Source organism: Protopterus annectens, chromosome 12.part0 (genome assembly GCF_019279795.1).
Source record: "Protopterus annectens isolate FY-2018-M chromosome 12.part0, PAN1.0, whole genome shotgun sequence".
Classification (NCBI taxonomy): Eukaryota; Metazoa; Chordata; order Ceratodontiformes; family Protopteridae; genus Protopterus; species Protopterus annectens.
Genome location: NC_056746.1, coordinates 36,054,421 through 36,074,693, shown reverse-complemented (window position 1 = coordinate 36,074,693; position 20,273 = coordinate 36,054,421). Strand labels below are relative to the sequence as shown.

General features: G+C 38.3%; 1 protein-coding gene across 1 annotated transcript in view; it reads left to right on the top strand.

The window, feature by feature from the left end:
- The window catches only part of LOC122816127 (vitellogenin-like), a 278,394-nt gene that overhangs the window by 159,700 nt on the left and 98,421 nt on the right, over positions 1–20,273 (top strand). Inside the window, exon 3 of the mRNA XM_044088886.1 lies at positions 2,177–2,329. Within this exon, the coding sequence (XP_043944821.1) occupies positions 2,177–2,329 (153 nt within the window). The remainder of the gene's footprint in view (positions 1–2,176; positions 2,330–20,273) is intronic.

Here is a 20,273-nt window from a genome sequence, read left to right as displayed (position 1 = left end):
TTTTTGTGTTTTTTTGTTTTTTCTTTTTGCAGAAATACACAGAAAATGCAGACACAGTGATAAATTAGCTACACAGGCTAGCACACTTTAGTGGGCTTCTCCATAGTTCAATTAAACAAACAAACAAGCAAACTTTCGACTAAACTCGAATAATGTAACTTTAAGTGCAGATTTTAAAATAAATGCAGTAATCAGTAAAAAAACAGTTCAGGCTAGTTCAAAGTAAGCAGCAGAAGCTATTTTCAGTGAAAAAAAAGCAAAGATACTTAAATCCAGAAGGTAGTCGCTTTTTCGAGTTCCTTGCTGCTAGGACCACTCTTTAAACCCACGTGGAGCTTGTCTGAGCAGTATAGCCAGAAAAAAAAATGCCTAGAGGCGGATTTTAAGCAGTGAACTACAAAAGAGCTAGGAATGGTCCCAAACAACCAATTACTAACAGCTTCTTGTGCTGAGGTCACTTCCCCCAAGGACAGGTAGGCTGCTCAAGGCTCTCAACTCCCACTGGTGAGCAAAGAAACTTCCTTCTATCCAAGTAAGGTAATGGACAACACAGGAACTACACCACATTCCAGAATACAGCAATGCCTGTAAACTGGCCTAAACTAGTCGAGGAAGGCGGGAAAACAAGGATTATTTTTTTGTTTTTTTTGCAGAAATACACAGAAAATGCAGAGACAGTGATAAATTAGCTACACAGGCTAGCACACTTTAGTTCCACACTTTAGTTCCCCCACAAACCTATCACACATCTGGTGAGACTTCAGTGGTTCTTAACTAAAAATGTCATTGGTCACGGGCCCCTTATTTATTCACAGCAGTTGTCCACCCTCACTGTATATTCTCTTTCATATAGACTCAACTGCAGTGGTCTGTGTTTCTCCTTTTGGACCATGAGAGATCTGAACCTCGTAGAGCTATTATATCTTCATAGAATAAATGGTTCCCCATATGCGCATACAAAAGTATCTCAGTCTCTACCAACATATTAATAGGACATGATGACATGACAGGTTCTTATACCAGAGTATACTGTACATATGGAATATCCTGCCTTTGCATATTAAACGTAGTATACTAAGTGCATTAAAAACTAACCCCAACAATTAGATGGGCACTTTCAAACTGGCTGTCTTGCCTTAGCCTTTTTTGAGAGGCAGGAGGTTACTGTTGATGGCTGGACATTCTGGCTAGGCTGTTAATGGTCTGAGGACTGATTACCTGGTATCTCTCTGTGGACTTATGAACCATTCTGTATCTGAGGTAGGAGACCAGACCTCCTTTAATAAGTAGGGGACTGGGGGCACACAATTATCTGTCCATTCATCCTCCAGGTGCCCTAGGACACTGGAAGAAGGTGGTGAGAACCAGAAACTGTGGTTGTCCTGTATCAGGGTTTAATAGATATTTTCTGAAAGCTCATAAAACAACCTGTATTAGGTGTATTACTTGTTACTCTGGGCCTTTGTGACCGCATGCTTCTTTACAAGTGTACCACCAGCTACAGTATGTGCACTGTTTAATAAGCTTGTACTTCTTATGCCTTTAGAGTGAGGGCTGCAATTCTGGTCCTTACCCAGATTGAGCTTTTGCTGTGGGGTTCCACCTGTACCTCTTCTCCTTAGGAGAGTGAGCCAGCTCTTGAGCCCCCTAACCTAAGGTAGATTGCATGGGGTGTCAGTAGGGCAATATCTTTTTGCCATGGAGATGACACACAGCTGATATCTACACTTTCAGTCATGACTCACCTGATTGGATTTTAAGCATTCAAGATGCTAGCTAAAGCTGCACTGTTAGTGTTGTAGCTGAGAGCGCTTTACCTTGCTAATTTACTAGGTGCCACCTATTTCTATAACCTAGTGCCATGGTAAATATTTCTGAGTTTGCAATATGCATAAATAATTTATTTTTATTATTTTCTAGGGTAATTTGGCCTCCCAAACTTGAGTTAGGTAGGAATGTTTGTGTAAGCATGTTTATTGGTCTTGAGGGAGGGTAAAAAAATTTAAATTAAAAATACATTTAGCAGTTTAAATACAATCTTCATAATCAAGAATACACAACATTGCCAAAGAGTAAGCTAAGTTTATGGGACTACTGCAGGCTGACTAAATTAGGCAGAATCATTACACAGGCTGTCAGTAATTTATGTGTTTCTCTTATTGTTATCTGATTTTAGGTGCAGCTGGCACTGAAAGCAATTGGAAATGCGGGACAAGCTGCTGCCTCTTTGACCGCCACTCTAAGTAACTGTGCATCTTCCCAAACAAACCCATCCGAAATACGACTAGCTGCCATTGAAGCTTTCCGACGTATTCCTTGTTCTGCTGACGTAAGTTGTTGAACACTGTTAAAGTACAGGGCTGTGATGTATACTTTAAATGTTTCAGAAACTGGAGCTCCTCAGAGACAACTTTCAGTAACTAAAATAATGCCAAATACAAATAAATGTGTTTTTTTTGCTTGTTTGTTTGTTTTACTTATGGCTAGTGGTTAACTCTCTTCAACAATGCTTTACATAACCCTTTACTTTTGTGTCTGGTTGACCGTGTGCATTTCTCTGATCTGTATTTTCTGTTTGCCCTTATGTCAGTGTACCTACCTGTCTTATTTACTAATAAAACTTTTTATTAGCCAATGTTTCTCTTCCTGTCTTTATAAAACTCTGTTAACCCCTTTGGCTCCTTCCATTTTTATGTTTTTCTCTTACTTTCTTTTAGTGTAGCTAACTAGAAAATTAGCTGATGATCTAAAAGTTGAAAAATGTTAAGCCATTATTCTGGAAAAAATGTTCTTGCATGTGTTTTGTGGAACAGGGAAATGATAACAACAGCATTTTCAAATACAATTCACCTATCCTGTACTACAAATATAAAAATGCAGTAGGATAAATGCTGACGAAGCTTGTAATTTGTTCAGGTCAAAAGTACCAAAATGAGACTGTACAAAACAAGTATTTATTATTGTCATTTGTTGATGTACATGAAGATGAAGTGTATAGCAGACAAATGACAAATAAAGTAGCTAAGAAATGCTATGACGACAGAACGTCTTTCCTGCATTCCAAATGGTTAGTTGGACAATATGGTGAAAGAGAAGTTGGGAAGGGTGCAGTCATGTATCAGGATACAAAACAGGATATTGCAAAACAATGCAACTTGAGATCTGTTATAATATGCAGGTGATCATAAGAAGGCATGCTTATCTTTAGCAGATGGAGTTAGATGACATTTTAAAAATAAATTCAAGCTCCTAACTCCTTTTCAGAATGTATAATTTAAATGACACACATTTTTTCTTTTGTGATCAACCTTCATGGTAAAGTTTTAAAAACTGTCTGAACTAGGAGATTGGTTTGAATAATGAATGTAAATGCCCTTTTGGTGTACAGTAAAACTGATTGTTCTGGATTTGAATATGGCATCTAACACACTCAAGGCATTCTGTAAAAAAATACTACTTTGGCAGTTCAGGGTTGTAGATCAGTGTGTGTGTACAACTTTAAGAAGCTTTCTAGGGGCTTGCACAAGTGTATAAAATGAGCACGTGCGAACCTGACTGCCGTTTTGTAGTAAGCTGTTGAGATGTAAGCATGTATGTCTGTGTAGCCTACCAGTTAATCAGTTTGTTTATATTTTTGTAAAGTTGCTACCCATCCTGGTGTGTTTCTATGTAATAAAGCATATAAATGAATTACCCCGCCTGATCGTCATCTATGTTAAGAGGGACAAGCGACATGGTGTCAGAAGAGGCATGTCTAAAACAGGCATGGAGTCAGAAGGGAAGCCATATTCTTCAGTTCAAGACCAAGAGGCACTCAGTTAACACTGGAGGAATATAAAGGAGTGAATCATCTCTACTGCATGCATAACTTACAAAACAGGTCAGAAATGAATGTCAGGTATTAAAACTTGCTCAAGCTATTTCTTATTCACAAAATATGAAACAAGGCATTCAGAATACTCTAAATGAATTTCTAAGTAACAGAAATATCTGATATTATGATATATTAACAGAAATATTCAAAATAAATACAGAAAATGTTTGAAATAAAGTTCAAATCACATAAAAGGGATAAAATAAGGGAAATAACCACTTTTTTTTTCTAAGCACTACTTTTCACATTAATCATTATTCGAGTTGTTTGAAGTACATGAAGTGGTTGCATGTTTGTGCAGTATTACAGTACAGTTATTTCACATAATACATTCATTACAGTGCATATTTCACAAAATAAAGCATTTCTAAGACTTTATTGTACATTTGAATGTTATTACAATTGCTGCCTGCGTACATCTTCATACATAATTACAAGGGCCATATTTTCAGTATGTTTTACTATAATTTTTTGGCATGGCAGACAGATTTCAGAAACCATCTCCACTTGTGTTTGATAATAATATTGCAGAGAACTGGAGAGTGTTTGAGCAGGAGTATGACATTTTCATACAGGCTGCATTTTCTGATAAAGATGACCATACAAAGGCATTTATTCTGCTTAATTTAGCTGGGTCAGAAGCCATAGAAAGGGAGTGTTCATTTCGGTATGAATTTGCTGTCTTTGCGGGGGGGGGACCATTATATAGTTGTACCAGCTGGGTCAAGGGAGGACCTCGAGTGCTTAAAATGTAAATTTATAGAAATGTGTAAGTCCCAAATTAATATTACAGTGGAAAGGCACTTATTTTATACAAGGGATCAAAAGCCTGGTGAAACTTTTACAACATGTATAACTGATTTGAGAAACAAGGCTAAAATGTGCAGATTTGGTGATTTAAAGGATGAGCTGATAAAAGACAGACTTATGTGTGGTATTAAAGATGATGCTGTGAGAAAGATTTTGCTTTGTGACAGTGATTTAACTTTGAATAAGGACATTGATATTTGTCAGATTTATGACCTCACAGAAAAACAACAAATGTGCTTACAAATGAGAGATGCATGCTTCCAGTAACTTTTAAAGCCTATGTTGATAGTATGCAGTACATGGTTAACAGAAACAGGCCCAAGCACATGGCTGCAACTGTAAACCCTGCAACACTCACAAGGAAACCCCATAGCAGCTTTCTAGCAAGTTCCAAGGTATGCTGTGGAAACTGCACTGTCTCAGTGAAGCATAAGAGTCAGTCAGCAAACTCAAACCATGTGCCCCCACCCAGTTTCATAACCAGCTGTCATAATTGTGGAGTACGTCATGAGCCTAAAAATGGAAAAATGTTTAGCTTTTGGTCAGCAATGCCACAAATGCAATAAGTGGAATAATTTCAAAAGGTTTTACAAATCAAAAGGCTCACATTCTTTTATTAAAGGTAGTGTTGTTACATCACAGCAAAAGGTTCTCCTGTTCGATTTTCGGATGGAGTGCCTTCTATGTGGAGTCTGCATGTCCGCCCCGCAGTCGAGTGGCCTCCGAAAGACATGTGTAAATGGGCGTGCCTTCGCTGAATGTTGGGCGTCGGGCTGGCAACTCGGCACCATAAAAATCGACTGCCAGTCATTAGCGGACCGGAGTTCTGCTGTGGCGACCCCTAACCAGGAAAAGCCAAAAAGACAAACAAAGACGAACAACATTCAAAGAAACAAGCTGATCATTTGGAAAGCTGCAACCCTACTCTTTATGTTGATGGTGTGTCAGTGGTTCATGAAACAGTCAATGCAGTAGATTTAAGGGCAAAGAATGAAGTATTTTGTATTGCTTGGGTAAATGGGTCTTCCATAGAGCTCTAAGATGACACAGGTTCAAAGAGTATGTGCTAGTGAGAAGCTTGATTTGGCAAAATGTGCAAAGCTTGTTGCTTGTGGTGGTGAAGAGATTCAAACCGAGGGCTCAGTAGTACTTTCATGTTGTTCTGCTGGGAAAAGCTACGACTTGTTATTTTATTTGGTCAAAAGGCACATCCAGTCATTATTAGGGCTCAGAGACAGTTTGAAAATGTGACTGTTTTCATTTAATAAGGAAGTCCAATAAGTTAGTTTAAAAGACTACTGCTCTAATTTCAAATTTCATCCAGTATGTTTTTTCTACCTATGCTGATCTTTTTGAAGACAAACTAGGCAAGCTTCCAGTTGTGTACTCCATGATGTTAGACCCAGATGTCACCCCAGTAGTCAGACCAGCCTGGAATGTTCTAGTAGTTATACAGTACAGAGTCAAAGCCGAGCTAGACAAAGTGGTGCAGCAAGGTGTCATTTGTCCAGTTGAAGAACCGACTGAATGGGGTATCTTCCATGGTGGTGGCTCATACTGAATGGGGTATCTTCCATGGTGGTGGCTCATACTGAATGGGGTATCTTCCATGGTGGTAGCTCAGACTGAATGGGGTATCTTCCATGGTGGTAGCTCAGACTGAATGGGGTATCTTCCATGGTGGTAGCTCAGACTGAATGGGGTATCTTCCATGGTGGTGGCTCATACTGAATGGGGTATCTTCCATGGTGGTAGCTCAGACTGAATGGGGTATCTTCCATGGTGGTGGCTCAGACTGAATGGGGTATCTTCCATGGTGGTGGCTCATACTGAATGGGGTATCTTCCATGGTGGTGGCTCAGACTGAATGGGGTATCTTCCATGGAGGTAGCTCAGACTGAATGGGGTATCTTCCATGGTGGTAGCTCAGACTGAATGGGATATCTTCCATGGTGGTAGCTCAGACTGAATGGGGTATCTTCCATGGTGGTGGCTCAGACTGAATGGGGTATCTTCCATGGTGGTAGCTCAGACTGAATGGGGTATCTTCCATGGTGGTAGCTCAGACTGAATGGGGTATCTTCCATGGTGGTAGCTCAGACTGAATGGGGTATCTTCCATGGTGGTAGCTCAGACTGAATGGGGTATCTTCCATGGTGGTAGCTCAGACTGAATGGGGTATCTTCCATGGTGGTAGCTCAGACTGAATGGGGTATCTTCCATGGTGGTGGCTCATACTGAATGGGGTATCTTCCATGGTGGTGGCTCATACTGAATGGGGTATCTTCCATGGTGGTAGCTCAGACTGAATGGGGTATCTTCCATGGTGGTAGCTCAGACTGAATGGGGTATCTTCCATGGTGGTAGCTCATAAGAAAAGCTCAGATGATATCAGAATATGTATTGATCCATGAGATTTGAACAAGGCACTGAAAAGACCTCATCATCCAATGCCTACAGTCGAACAAGTCAGCTCTGATGCCAGATGCCACTGATTTTTCTGTTTTAGATGCAAAGAATTCATTTTGGAAAAGTTTGCTTGACAATAAATCTTCACTACTTATTACGTTCAGTACTCTTTTTGGCAGGTACAGATTTTTGAGAATGCCATTTGGGATAAATTCTGACAGTGAAGTCTTTCAGCATGCAATGGAGCAATTTTTTTCTAGGTACTCCTGTGCTCCTGTGCCACCAAATTGCAACTTAATAAAAATAAATGCATTAATATCATCTGTATGTACATTCCCCCAGGTAACAATATATCTACATTTGAAGATATCCTGCACTGGTTATCATGTCACTACCCCCCAAGAAACCCTACTACTTGGAGACTTTAACATAAACTGGGGCACCTGTTCCTTAGAATCCCCAACCACCCATATTAACCTGCATGCATTTACACAAATCATATCCACCCCTACCAGGATAGGTAAACCCAACCAAAAAGAAAGTATACTTGACTGGGTACTCATAAACAGTCACCCCCAACTGTACACCTCTGGTACCCTCCTTAATGGCTTAAAAGATCACCTTCTCACATATGTAATTAAGCACAAAACCATTAATTCCCAACAACCCTTACTCAGAAAGGTTAGAAACAATAAAAACTTTGTCCCTGCCAAATTCCAACAAGAACTAAACTCATGTAATTGGTCTATTCTAAAACACCTCCCCTTAGAGGAAGCAGTAGCTTACTTTAACAACAAATTCCTTGAGATCCTTGATTTGCATGTACCTGTTCGTTCAAAGAGAACCAAGGCAAAAACTGCACCATGGCTTTCTATAGAGTCTAAACTCAAAATTTCCCTTAGAAACAAAGCATGGGCTTTATGGCATTCTTCTAAAGACCCTCAAGATCACATTAAATACAGGCAATCCAGGAACGAAACCAAAAAATCAATTTTACAAGACAAAAAAACAATACTACTGTAATTTACAGACAGTAAATCAAAATAACCCTCAGAAGTTTTGGGCAGGTTTAAATAATCTACTACATCCTGGACAAACTTCAACCCCAATCCCTGCTGCTACTATTGATAAAACTCCTGAAGATGTTTGTGATAGTTTTAACCAATTCTTTACTGAGACAATTCAAGCCCTAGCTAGCCAACTACCTCCTAGCTCCCCTGGTCCTGAAAGTAGCACCCCGAGAAACCTACTTGTGTTCAGCTTCCAACCAGTCGCCACTTCACTTATCCATACCTTGATCAAAAAATTAAAACCCACTACACTTTCTGCTTATCAACTCCCTGCTGAGTACCTGCAAAAATCAGCTGATGCTATTGCTCACCCCGTCTCAATACTAATCAATCGAACCATAGTAGAAGCTAAAATTCCCACCATCTGGAAAATATCCTGTGTAATCCCACTTCACAAAGGAGGCAGCTCTACTGAATTCTCCAGTTATAGGCCAATAGCTATACTCTCTCCACTTGCAAAGATTATGGAAAAATGTATTCATAGACAATTCATGCACCACCTAATCCAGAATCGCCTTATGGCAGACACTCAGCATGGCTTCCGTCCTCATCACAGCACTACTTCAGCCCTCCTAGCCTTTACTAACACCATAAACCATAATCGCAACAATAATTATATATCCTCAGCCCTCTTTTTGGATCTTTCCAAGGCATTCGATATGGTTGATCACCAACTTTTAATCCACACCCTGCAAACATTCTGTCTAGATACTGGAGCCCTCCAATGGTTTCAGTCCTACCTGAATGGTCGACAGCAGGCTGTCCTCTGGCAGAACAAACTCTCTAACCTTCTACCTAACACCCTCAGAGTACCACAAGGCTCTATACTAGGGCCCTTGCTGTTCTCCATCTTCATTAACGACCTTTATACTGTCATCCCAAAAGTCAGCTGTATCCAATATGCTGATGACTCTACTCTGATTTGCTCAGCCACATCTCCAGTAGAGTTATGGTCAGCTACCCAGACCACCTTTAATACAATAGAAAACTGGCTTTTTGAACATCGTCTGATCCTAAATCCCAAAAACTAAAATGCTGTTATTTTCACCAACACGTAGGTCTACCGCTTTCACCTTTACCATAAAATCAAATGATGGCACAATAATCTCCCCTGACCCATCTACAAAACTATTAGGTGTCATCATAGACAATAATCTCAAATTTGACCTACATGTTAACCAAACTATCAAAACCATCAATAAAAACTAGGGTCACTTTACAGAATAAAAGCCTTCCTAACCCCTCCAGCTAAAATTGCCATAGCTCGCTCTCACCTTCTTTCAACCCTTCTGTATGCATCCCCTCTACTCTCGAATTTGAACAAGACTGTCCTTAACAAACTCTCAATTTGCTACAACCACATTGCCAGGTTTGCCACTGGGCTGCCTTTTAGGACACATCATTGCATCAATCTAAATCAGCTTGGTTGGCTTGAACTACCTAGCCTAATCCAGTATAACCAACTGATTATGGCCTATAAAATCCTCTATAATCCGGACAATATTCCTGCACTTAAAAATATTATCATCCCCTATAACAATCCTAGACCTCTTCAATCCTCTAACAAACTACTAATTCAGACTAGCAAAATTAATAACACAGCCGGTGATTCTCTCTTTGCAAACTCTGTAAGTAGATCCTGGAACTCACTTCCAGCTGATATCACCTTACTTTCCACCTTAGGTCAATTTAAAACTAGACTCAAACAACATTTGTCACTTAACTGGCTATGTCAATGTATCAAGCCTGGCTAACTCGAATGTGTAAAAATCTGTTAACCAGTTTACTGTGTAATTTAATTTAATCCTGACTTGTGCTCAGGGCTAACTGTAACCTGTGGAACTTGTTTAACTTGCTTACTTATGTAATCTCTGTAAATAATCTGTTTGTAATATGTAATGCTGGTATAATGTAATGCTGTATCTGCTTACCCTTGGAGCTTTTCTCCCCGGGCCTCCGCTGAAAATGGACATGCATCCAGTCGGACTATCCCGGTCAACAAATGTAAAATAAATAAAACTATTATAGTAGATGATATTCTAGTAGGAGGTAATGGTGAAGCTGAGCATGGCAGAAACCTCAAGAACGTTCTGGAAAGAGCTGGTCAAGTGAATCTTAAGCTAATACTAAGAAGTGCAGGTTCAGGTTAAGAGAAGTTACTTATGTTGGTCATTTGTTTACCAGTTCAGGCTTATGACCAGATCCTTACAAGCCAACAGCTATTCTTGAGATGCCAGCTCCAGAGAATATTGAAGCCCTACAATGTTTTCTTGGCATGGTTAACTACCTAGGCAAGTTAATTCCAAAGTTAAGCCAACTAACAACACTGCTTAGAGAGCACCACCTAGAGACCTGACACTTAAAGATGTATCCTGGTCATGGCTGGAACAACACCAATGAGCATTTGATATCCTGAAACAGAATTACCAGTCCATGAACTCTCAGATACTATGATGTCCACAAACCAGTTACTCTTTCCTGTGGTGCTTTGAAATTTAGTCTTGGTGCAGAGTCATTCTTCAAGAAGGTCAGCTTGTTGCCTATGCATCCATATCTCTAATCCAAACTGAGATGCAGTATGCTCAGATAGAGAAAGAACTCTTGGCAATTGTGTTTGCATGTTTGAAGTTCCATGATTATCTTTATGGTAGACCTATCCAGGTTAAAACAGACCGCCAACCTCTGGTTACCATTTTGAGAAAGCCTATGCATTCAGCTCCAGCTAGACTACAATGTATGCTATTGAGATCGCAGAAGTACAGTTTCAATCTTGTCTACACAAAAGGCAAACTTCTTTATCTGCTGATACATTATCCAGATCATCCAGAAATACCACTGAATAGCATGAGAATGAGAAACTTGATTTTGAAGTCATGGAAGTGAGAAATTTTTCTTCCACACATCTAGATGAGCTTAGAAATCATACAGCCTCAGATCCTGTTTTACAGAAGCTCAACCACTTTATCACTCGAGGATGGCCATCAAAGCAATCTAGTTTACCTCAAGCAGTGCAACCTTATTTTCCTTACAGAGATGAGATTTTGTCTTATTATGGTATCATCATGAAAGGTCCTAAGGTCATTGTTCCAAAGTCCTTGTGACAAGAGTGTATCATTATCTTGCATTATTGCCACCCAGGAACCAATTCTACAAACAGGAGGGTGAGAAGACTAGTGTTTTGGTCTTCTGTGTCACAAGATATTGAGAGTACTTTCATCTTGTTTTTGTATGTAATAGTACAAAGCCACATCAGTAGAAGGAACCACTTCAGCTAAACCAAATTTTTGAACTACCTCGGTCGACAGTAGCCACTGATATTTTCTAGTGGAATGGTCAACATTACTTGGTGTTAGTAGACTCTAATTGGTTCGAGATTGATCTACTTCCTAATCTGTCATCCAGTACTGTCATTACTAAGATGAAGCGTCATTTTGCAGTTCATGGTAGTCTGCACAAAGTTATCTCTGACAATGGTACACCGTTTACTAGTCAGCAATTCAAAAGATTCACCGAAGAGTGGGACTTTACTCATGTCAGAAGTAGTCCTGAGTATCCACAGTCAAATGGTTTGGCAGAACGTGCACTTCGAAGTGCAAAGCAGTTACTTGAGAAGTTGAAACAAGATAATAGCAATGTTTTCCTTAATGTCATGAATCTCAGAAACATCGTTTCACCTGCCCAAAGACTTCTGTCAAGACAAACCAGAGCTACATTATCAATCAGCAGTAGTTTATTGGTTCCAAGTGCTAAGAATAACAGATTTGTTAATGCCCATCTGTTAAAGGAATGCCTAGTCCAGAAGTCTTATTAGGATAAATCCAGCAAACCACTTAATCCATTACATGAAGGAGAGATAGTGAGAATGCAAACATGCAAAGGTCATGATTGGATTGGAGTCATGAGTATTTGCCCAGAGCCAAGATTGTACACTGTGAAATCTCAAAGAGCGGAGTTTAGATGGAATCGGAAACATTTGATGCCAGTACCACAGCACCTAGCCTGTGATAAAGACTCTTTATCTCAGAGTGAGTTGTCCAGCATTCCAGTTCCTATGGATGTTCCAGTGAATATCCTTGTTCCTGAGATGAATCCCGAAGTTCTTGATGCAAGTTATTAAACCCAGTTCTGAATACTATGTTATTAGATCAGGTTGTATTTCTAGACCATGTTACAGATACATGGCAACTTGGACATGAACATTGTGTTGTTTCTAATGTCTGTATATTATTGCATGTCTTATTCTAAAGTCATTTCACTGAAGACAGTTCAGTGAGAGGGAGGATGTAGATCAATGTGTGTGTACAACTTTAAGAAACTTTTTACAGGCTGCACAAGTGTATAAATACTGAGCACGTGCGAGCCTGACTGCCCTTTTGAGATGTAAGCATGTATGTCGGTGTGGTCTGTTAATCAGTCCGCTTATATTTTGTAAAGTTGCTATCCATCCTGATGTGTTTCTGTGTAATATAGCATATAAACGAACTACCCTGCCTGTTCATCATCTGTATTAAGAGGGCCGAGTAACAAGGGTGAAGGTATGTTAAAGTGCCATAGTTAGGAACCTGCCTTTATAATGTAAAATAATTAGTTATAACTGGAGTATGTTGTATTTAACTAGTAAACCTCTAGGGAAAGTAGAGGACTTCCTCTGATGTTCAGTCTACTGTATATTGCTTAAATGTGCTATTAAAAGCATAGTAAGTGGAAATTTTATAGTGACCATGTACACAAAAATTGTGTTGGAATCAGTGTTATGACCTTATATGGCAAAAAATCAAAAGCAAAGCAAGGAAACATTCAGAAAAGTTATAAATACTAAAGGAGTAGAAAACAACTGTGGTGGTAGAATTATCTAAGGCTAAAAAAGGAGGATTCAGAAAAGTTATAAATACTAAATGAGTAGAAAACAACTATTGTAGTACTATTATCTAAGGCTAAAAAAGGAGGATTCAGAAAAGTTATAAATACTAAATGAGTAGAAAACAACTATGGTGGTAGAATTATCCAAGGCTAAAAAAAGAGGATGCAGAAAAGTTATAAATACTAAATGAGTAGAAAACAGCTGTGGTGGTAGAATTATCCAAGGCTAAAAAAAGGAGAATTCAGAAAAGTTATAAATACTAAATGAGTAGAAAACAACTGCGTTGGTAGAATTATCCAAGGCTAAAAAAGGAGGATTCAGAAAAGTTATAAATACTAAATGAGTAGAAAACAACTGTGGTGGTAGAATTATCCAAGGCTAAAAAAGGAGGATTCAGAAAAGTTATAAATACTAAATGAGTAGAAAACAACTATGGTGGTAGAATTATCCAAGGCTAAAAAAGGAGGATTCAGAAAAGTTATAAATGCTAAATGAGTAGAAAATAACTGTTGTGGTAGAATTATCCAAGGCTAAAAAAGGAGGATTCAGAAAACTTATAAATACTAAATGAGTAGAAAACAACTATCGTGGTAGAATTATCCAAGGCTAAAAAAGGAGGATTCAGAAAAGTTATAAATACTAAATGAGTAGAAAACAACTATTGTGGTACTATTATCTAAGGCTAAAAAGGAGGATTCAGAAAAGTTATAAATACTAAATGAGTAGAAAGCAACTGTGGTGGTAGAATTATCCAAGGCTAAAAAAGGAGGATTCAGAAAAGTTATAAATACTAAAGGAGTAGAAAACAGCTATGGTGGTAGAATTATCCAAGGCTAAAAAAGGAGAATTCAGAAAAGTTATGAATACTAAATGAGTAGAAAACAACTATGGTGGTAGAATTATCCAAGGCTAAAAAAAGGAGAATTCAGAAAAGTTATAAATACTAAATGAGTAGAAAACAACTATGGTGGTAGAATTATCCAAGGCTAAAAAAGGAGGATTCAGAAAAGTTATAAATACTAAATGAGTAGAAAACAACTATGGTGGTAGAATTATCCAAGGCTAAAAAAAGGAGGATTCAGAAAAGTTATAAATACTAAATGAGTAGAAAATAACTATGGTGGTAGAATTATCCAAGGCTAAAAAAGGAGGATTCAGAAAAGTTATAAATACTAAATGAGTAGAAAACAGCTATGGTGGTAGAATTATCCAAGGCTAAAAAAGGAGGATTCAGAAAAGTTATAAATACTAAATGAGTAGAAAACAAACAACTATGATGGTAGAATTATCCAAGGCTAAAAAAGGAGGATTCAGAAAAGTTATAAATACTAAATGAGTAGAAAACAACTGCGTTGGTAGAATTATCCAAGGCTAAAAAAGGAGGGTTCAGAAAAGTTATAAATACTAAATGAGTAGAAAACAACTGTGGTGGTAGAATTATCCAAGGCTAAAAAAAGAGGATTCAGAAAAGTTATAAATACTAAATGAGTAGAAAACAACTATGGTGGTAGAATTATCCAAGGCTAAAAAAGGAGGCTTCAGAAAAGTTATAAATACTAAATGAGTAGAAAATAACTGTGGTGGTAGAATTATCCAAGGCTAAAAAAGGAGGATTCAGAAAATTTATAAATACTAATTGAGTAGAAAACAACTATGGTGGTAGAATTATCCAAGGCTAAAAAAGGAGAATTCAGAAAAGTTATAAATACTAAATGAGTAGAAAACAACTGTGGTGGTAGAATTATCGAAGGCTAAAAAAGGAGAATTCAGAAAAGTTATAAATACTAAATGAGTAGAAAACAACTGTGGTGGTAGAATTATCCAAGGCTAAAAAAGGAGGATTCAGAAAATTTATAAATACTAATTGAGTAGAAAACAACTATGGTGGTAGAATTATCCAAGGCTAAAAAAGGAGAATTCAGAAAAGTTATAAATACTAAATGAGTAGAAAACAACTGTGGTGGTAGAATTATCCAAGGCTAAAAAAAGAGGATTCAGAAAAGTTATAAATACTAAATGAGTAGAAAACAACTATGGTGGTAGAATTATCCAAGGCTAAAAAAGGAGGATTCAGAAAAGTTATAAATACTAAATGAGTAGAAAACAACTATGGTGGTAGAATTATCCAAGGCTAAAAAAGGAGGCTTCAGAAAAGTTATAAATACTAAATGAGTAGAAAATAACTGTGGTGGTAGAATTATCCAAGGCTAAAAAAGGAGGATTCAGAAAATGTATAAATACTAATTGAGTAGAAAACAACTATGGTGGTAGAATTATCCAAGGCTAAAAAAGGAGAATTCAGAAAAGTTATAAATACTAAATGAGTAGAAAACAACTGTGGTGGTAGAATTATCGAAGGCTAAAAAAGGAGAATTCTGAAAAGTTATAAATACTAAATGAGTAGAAAACAACTATGGTGGTAGAATTATCCAAGGCTAAAAAAGGAGAATTCAGAAAAGTTATAAATACTAAATGAGTAGAAATAGAATTATCCAAGGCTAAAAAAGGAAGATTCAGAAAAGTTATAAATACTAAATGAGTAGAAAACAACTATGGTGGTAGAATTATCCAAGGCTAAAAAAGGAGGATTCAGAAAAGTTATAAATACTAAATGAGTAGAAAACAAACAACTGTGATGGTAGAATTATCCAAGGCTAAAAAAGGAGGATTCAGAAAAGTTATAAATACTAAATGAGTAGAAAACAACTATGGTGGTAGAATTATCCAAGGCTAAAAAAGGAGGATTCAGAAAAGTTATAAATACTAAATGAGTAGAAAACAAACAACTGTGATGGTAGAATTATCCAAGGCTAAAAAAGGAGGATTCAGAAAAGTTATAAATACTAAATGAGTAGAAAACAACTATGGTGGTAGAATTATCCAAGGCTAAAAAAGGAGAATTCAGAAAAGTTATAAATACTAAATGAGTAGAAATAGAATTATCCAAGGCTAAAAAAGGAAGATTTAGAAAAGTTATAAATACTAAATGAGTAGAAAACAACTATGGTGGTAGAATTATCCAAGGCTAGAAAAGGAGGATTCAGAAAAGTTATAAATACTAAATGAGTAGAAAACAAATAACTGTGATGGTAGAATTATCCAAGGCTAAAAAAGGAGGATTCAGAAAAGTTATAAATACTAAATGAGTAGAAAACAACTATGGTGGTAGAATTATCCAAGGCTAAAAAGGAGGATTCAGAAAAGTTATAAATACTAAATGAGTAGAAAACAACTGTGTTGGTAGAATTATCCAAGGCTAAAAAAGGAGGATTCAGAAAAGTTATAAATACTAAAGGAGTAGAAAACAACTATGGAGGTAGAATTATCCAAGGTTGAAAAAGGAGGATGCTGCTGAAAAGCTGGTGGAAGCCCCTTTGGTTAATTTGAAGGGAGCATTTAGAATGAGTTCAGCAAAGTGCCATGCTAGTTTGTTACATAATGGGGGCAAAAGAATGTGAATCAGAGGTGGTGGAAGTTATGAATTTGTATGTGGATGCTACAGAAGACTTAAGCAGATAAGTCTGATTTTTATAAGGAAAGGTGTGGTAATTTCCAAGGAGGAAAACATGATAATGGAAGATAGACCCCATATAAAGAACATTCAGATTACTGGAATACCTAAAAAAGAAGAAAGCCATGGTTGTTTGCTTTTTGTGCAAGACAGGTAGGAAAGTTGTACTGGGTTGGATGCTGGACAGATAAAGGTTGAGCAGGTTCATACATTTTATCTTTCTGATATATCAAGGAATTTAAGACAACCATGGTAGGTGATGATAGGTTCAGTGCTAACTCCCCCCCCCCTCACCCCCTAAAGTGTCCATAACTATACAGGAAGAGTGCAGAGTCCATGTAATCACAACTACACAGGTAAAAGTTGAACTCTCTAAAGCCAAAAACACAACATCCATGGGACCGGACAACATCCCAGGCTGCGTTTTACATGAATTTCAGAAAAAATTGGCTCCCCACCTAAGCACCATGTTCAGTCATAGCCTCACATCAGGCTTTGTGCCCACTGAATGGCACACAGCAACAGTTATCCCACTTGACAAAGGGGGACCCACCACTGATCCCGGGAAATATTGCCCTATTAGCCTGACGAGCCTGGTCTGCAAGGCCATGGAACGTATCATCATGGAACTCATAAACAAAGACATTGGTAACCTCCAAATTCTGGACCCCACCCAGTTCGGGTTTGTGAAAGGCAGATCATGCCTCCTGAACCTGATTGACTTCTTTGAGGCAGTCACCAAAGCCATAGACGAGGGTAAGGTGGTTCACACAGCCTATCTTGACCTAGCCAAGGCTTTCAACACCATCCCCCATTCTGGAATTATAGCTAAACTCACTAAACTAGGTATAAATCCCTACATCACAAGATGGGTTGCCAACTGGCTCACTGACAGAACGCACACTGTAAAAGTTGCAGATTCCAAATCTGACTTCAAACCAGTGACAAGTGGAGTACCACAGGGTTCAGTCCTGGGACCTCTCCTGTTTGGTATCTACTTCTCTGAAGTACAGGCTAACACAGAAGGCCTCTGGATAACAAAGTTTGCAGATCACTGCAAACTAGGAGCCATAGCTGAGTCCCAAAATGATGTGGACATCCTATAGAAGGGCCTCACTGAAACAGATACCTGGTGTCAGAGGCATGGCCTCAAGGTCAATGCCAAAAAGTGCATTGTCATCCCCTTTGGTAAAAACTCTGTACCCATGAGCTACCACATAGGCAGCAGTCTGCTTAACACCGAATGTGTGATAAGAGACCTTGGGACCCAGGTGGACAGTAGTCTCTCCTTTGATAATCACATCGCCACAGTAGTCAGAAAGTCCTTCTACGTGGCACACCTTATCACAAAAGGGTTCTCATCCAGGAAAAAAGAGGTCATTGTTCCCCTCTACTCGACACTCATTCGACCCATTATAGAGTACAACTCCCCTTTTGGAATGTACCTCACAAGACATCTGCAGCAGCTGGAAAGGCCACAGAAGTACCTCACAAAGAGGATCACTGGCCTCAAACAGATGCCCTACACTGACCATCTCAAAAAACTCCAGCTTTATTCCATAGCATATCACCTAGTCAGAGGTGATCTCTGCCTAACATATAAAGCTATGCCAAACCCAGAGCTGTTGGACATGCTACACCTAAAGAAATACCAATCCCTCCAAAGTACACACTCCAGGGACCTAAACCTTGTCACCACAATAAACAGGACATGCTGGAGGGATAGATTCCTGTCCCAGAGACTTCCTATACTCTGGATCAAGCTACCCATCTATGTCAAGCAAAGTTCCTCATTAGCACTCTTCAAGAAAATCTTGATGAGTGGATGGGAAATAGGAAATACACCCCAGAGATCACTTCTGTGGCTCTTCTCAACATTGGCACAGGAAAATAACTTTCTTGGGTGGCGTAAGCCAGGGAACCTTGTTGGCTAGGCTTCCTTAGGCCCTTGGGCTGATAGCCTAGTACCTACCTGTGAACCTATGGCATATTCTGGTAGGATTTGAGACTTCTAAACCTCAAAACCAGATTCTATTCCTTGGGGAGAAGAAAATTTACAAAGTGGCATAAAGGTTTATTTATTTATTTATATTTTGTTAAAGGCTGTTACTATAATACTAGGAAGCAGAGAGCACAATTTCTATTTGCCTGGAGAAAGTGCTGTGTGCAAAAGTTTGTTTATTTTTTTTTACCCTGCAGTACTTTTTCCAAAGGCATTAATATATGCACATTTACAGGCATGGTAATGCTTAGACTTCATATTTTCACCTTTTCAAGTTCAAGTTCATTTATATTATAATGTTTAAATAATACACAATAACATGAGTAATGTAATAGTGAGGATTAGAACTAGAACATTTAACAGCAATAATGAATAAAACTTGTTATAGACATCTTAAGTTAGTGCTAGGCTAACTGCCCTTGCAAGCCTAGCCAATTATCCCTTGTGAGACTCAAACCGTGCACCTTGTGTTTGTAAGGCAAACACTTTAACCATTAGGCCACCCTCCCAACTATGAATAGAGTAGGTCAATATGAAACTAGGAAAACAGTTATCCAAATGAGCCAACAACATGGATAAATTAAAGTCCAAATTAAAATATAGTGTCCTAGTAAAAAGAAAGATCACCTAAATGGAAGAAATACCTTGTGACTATAAAAACAGCACCCAGGAAATACAGCCTTCAAATTTCATTCTCTCCAAACCTCCTCTGACAAACGGGAACCCTCCTCACAGAAGTAATCCTGTGATGAAAGGAAACCATACTCTTAAGAACAGTCATCTGGTGAACAAGAACAATCCAAATTTTGGCAAACAGCCAACAATAGTGGTGAGGTAGTTAGCATTGTCGCCTCACAGCCAGAGGATCTCCATTTCGATTCTTGGCTGGGTTATCTTCTGTGTGGAGTCTGCATGTCCTTTCTGCATTTGCGTGGGTTTCTGCTAAGTGCTCCTGTTTCCTCCCACATTCAAAAGACATGCATCTGGAGCATTTTTCCATGGGCCTCTGCTGAAAATGGCCTTTGTCCCTGTTGGACTTTCCCAATAAATAAGTGTTAAATAAATAAGTAAAACAACCCAAAGCACTGGATCTTCTCTTACAAATGGGAACCCTTCCTCAGAGGTAATAAAACTTGTCACAGTGCTGCTCCAGAGATGCAGCAGCTAGTACTTCGAGAGTCCGGCAGTAATAAACAAACCACAGAACTGCATTCACTAGGATTGCTGAAGTAATGACAGTTTTGTATGGTTTTAGGGGGAAGTAATTTAAAATTCCAGCCATGCAAAACCTGTGGTCACCTAGATGAGTGCAGTATCATAATTGACATGTTTTAATATTTTACTGAAAAGGGTCAGATTAGTATATTTAGGGGTTTTGTTTCATCTTTAATAATAGCCTAAACAAATCTATTTGTGGCTTACACATGTCTTTGAGCAAGGAGAAAGAAAGTGTTTCATGCTGAAGAATAAGCATTTTGATCTGCATCAGAAAAGGATTATTCTCACATTTGTAAATGCCAAACAAAGCACCATGGTCTGTATTTTGAGATGACCCATAAGTGGAGTTTGCTTGTTCTCCCCTTGACTCTGTGTATTTTCTCCAGGTACAGTAGCTGGCTGTTTGGCCATAATACATTGTCCACATACATGATATTGCTCATTGTCTCTTTGGCCAAGGTTGTGGCTAAAAAGAAAGTCATACTGCAATCCACTTACCTGATCAGTGGATATAAAAA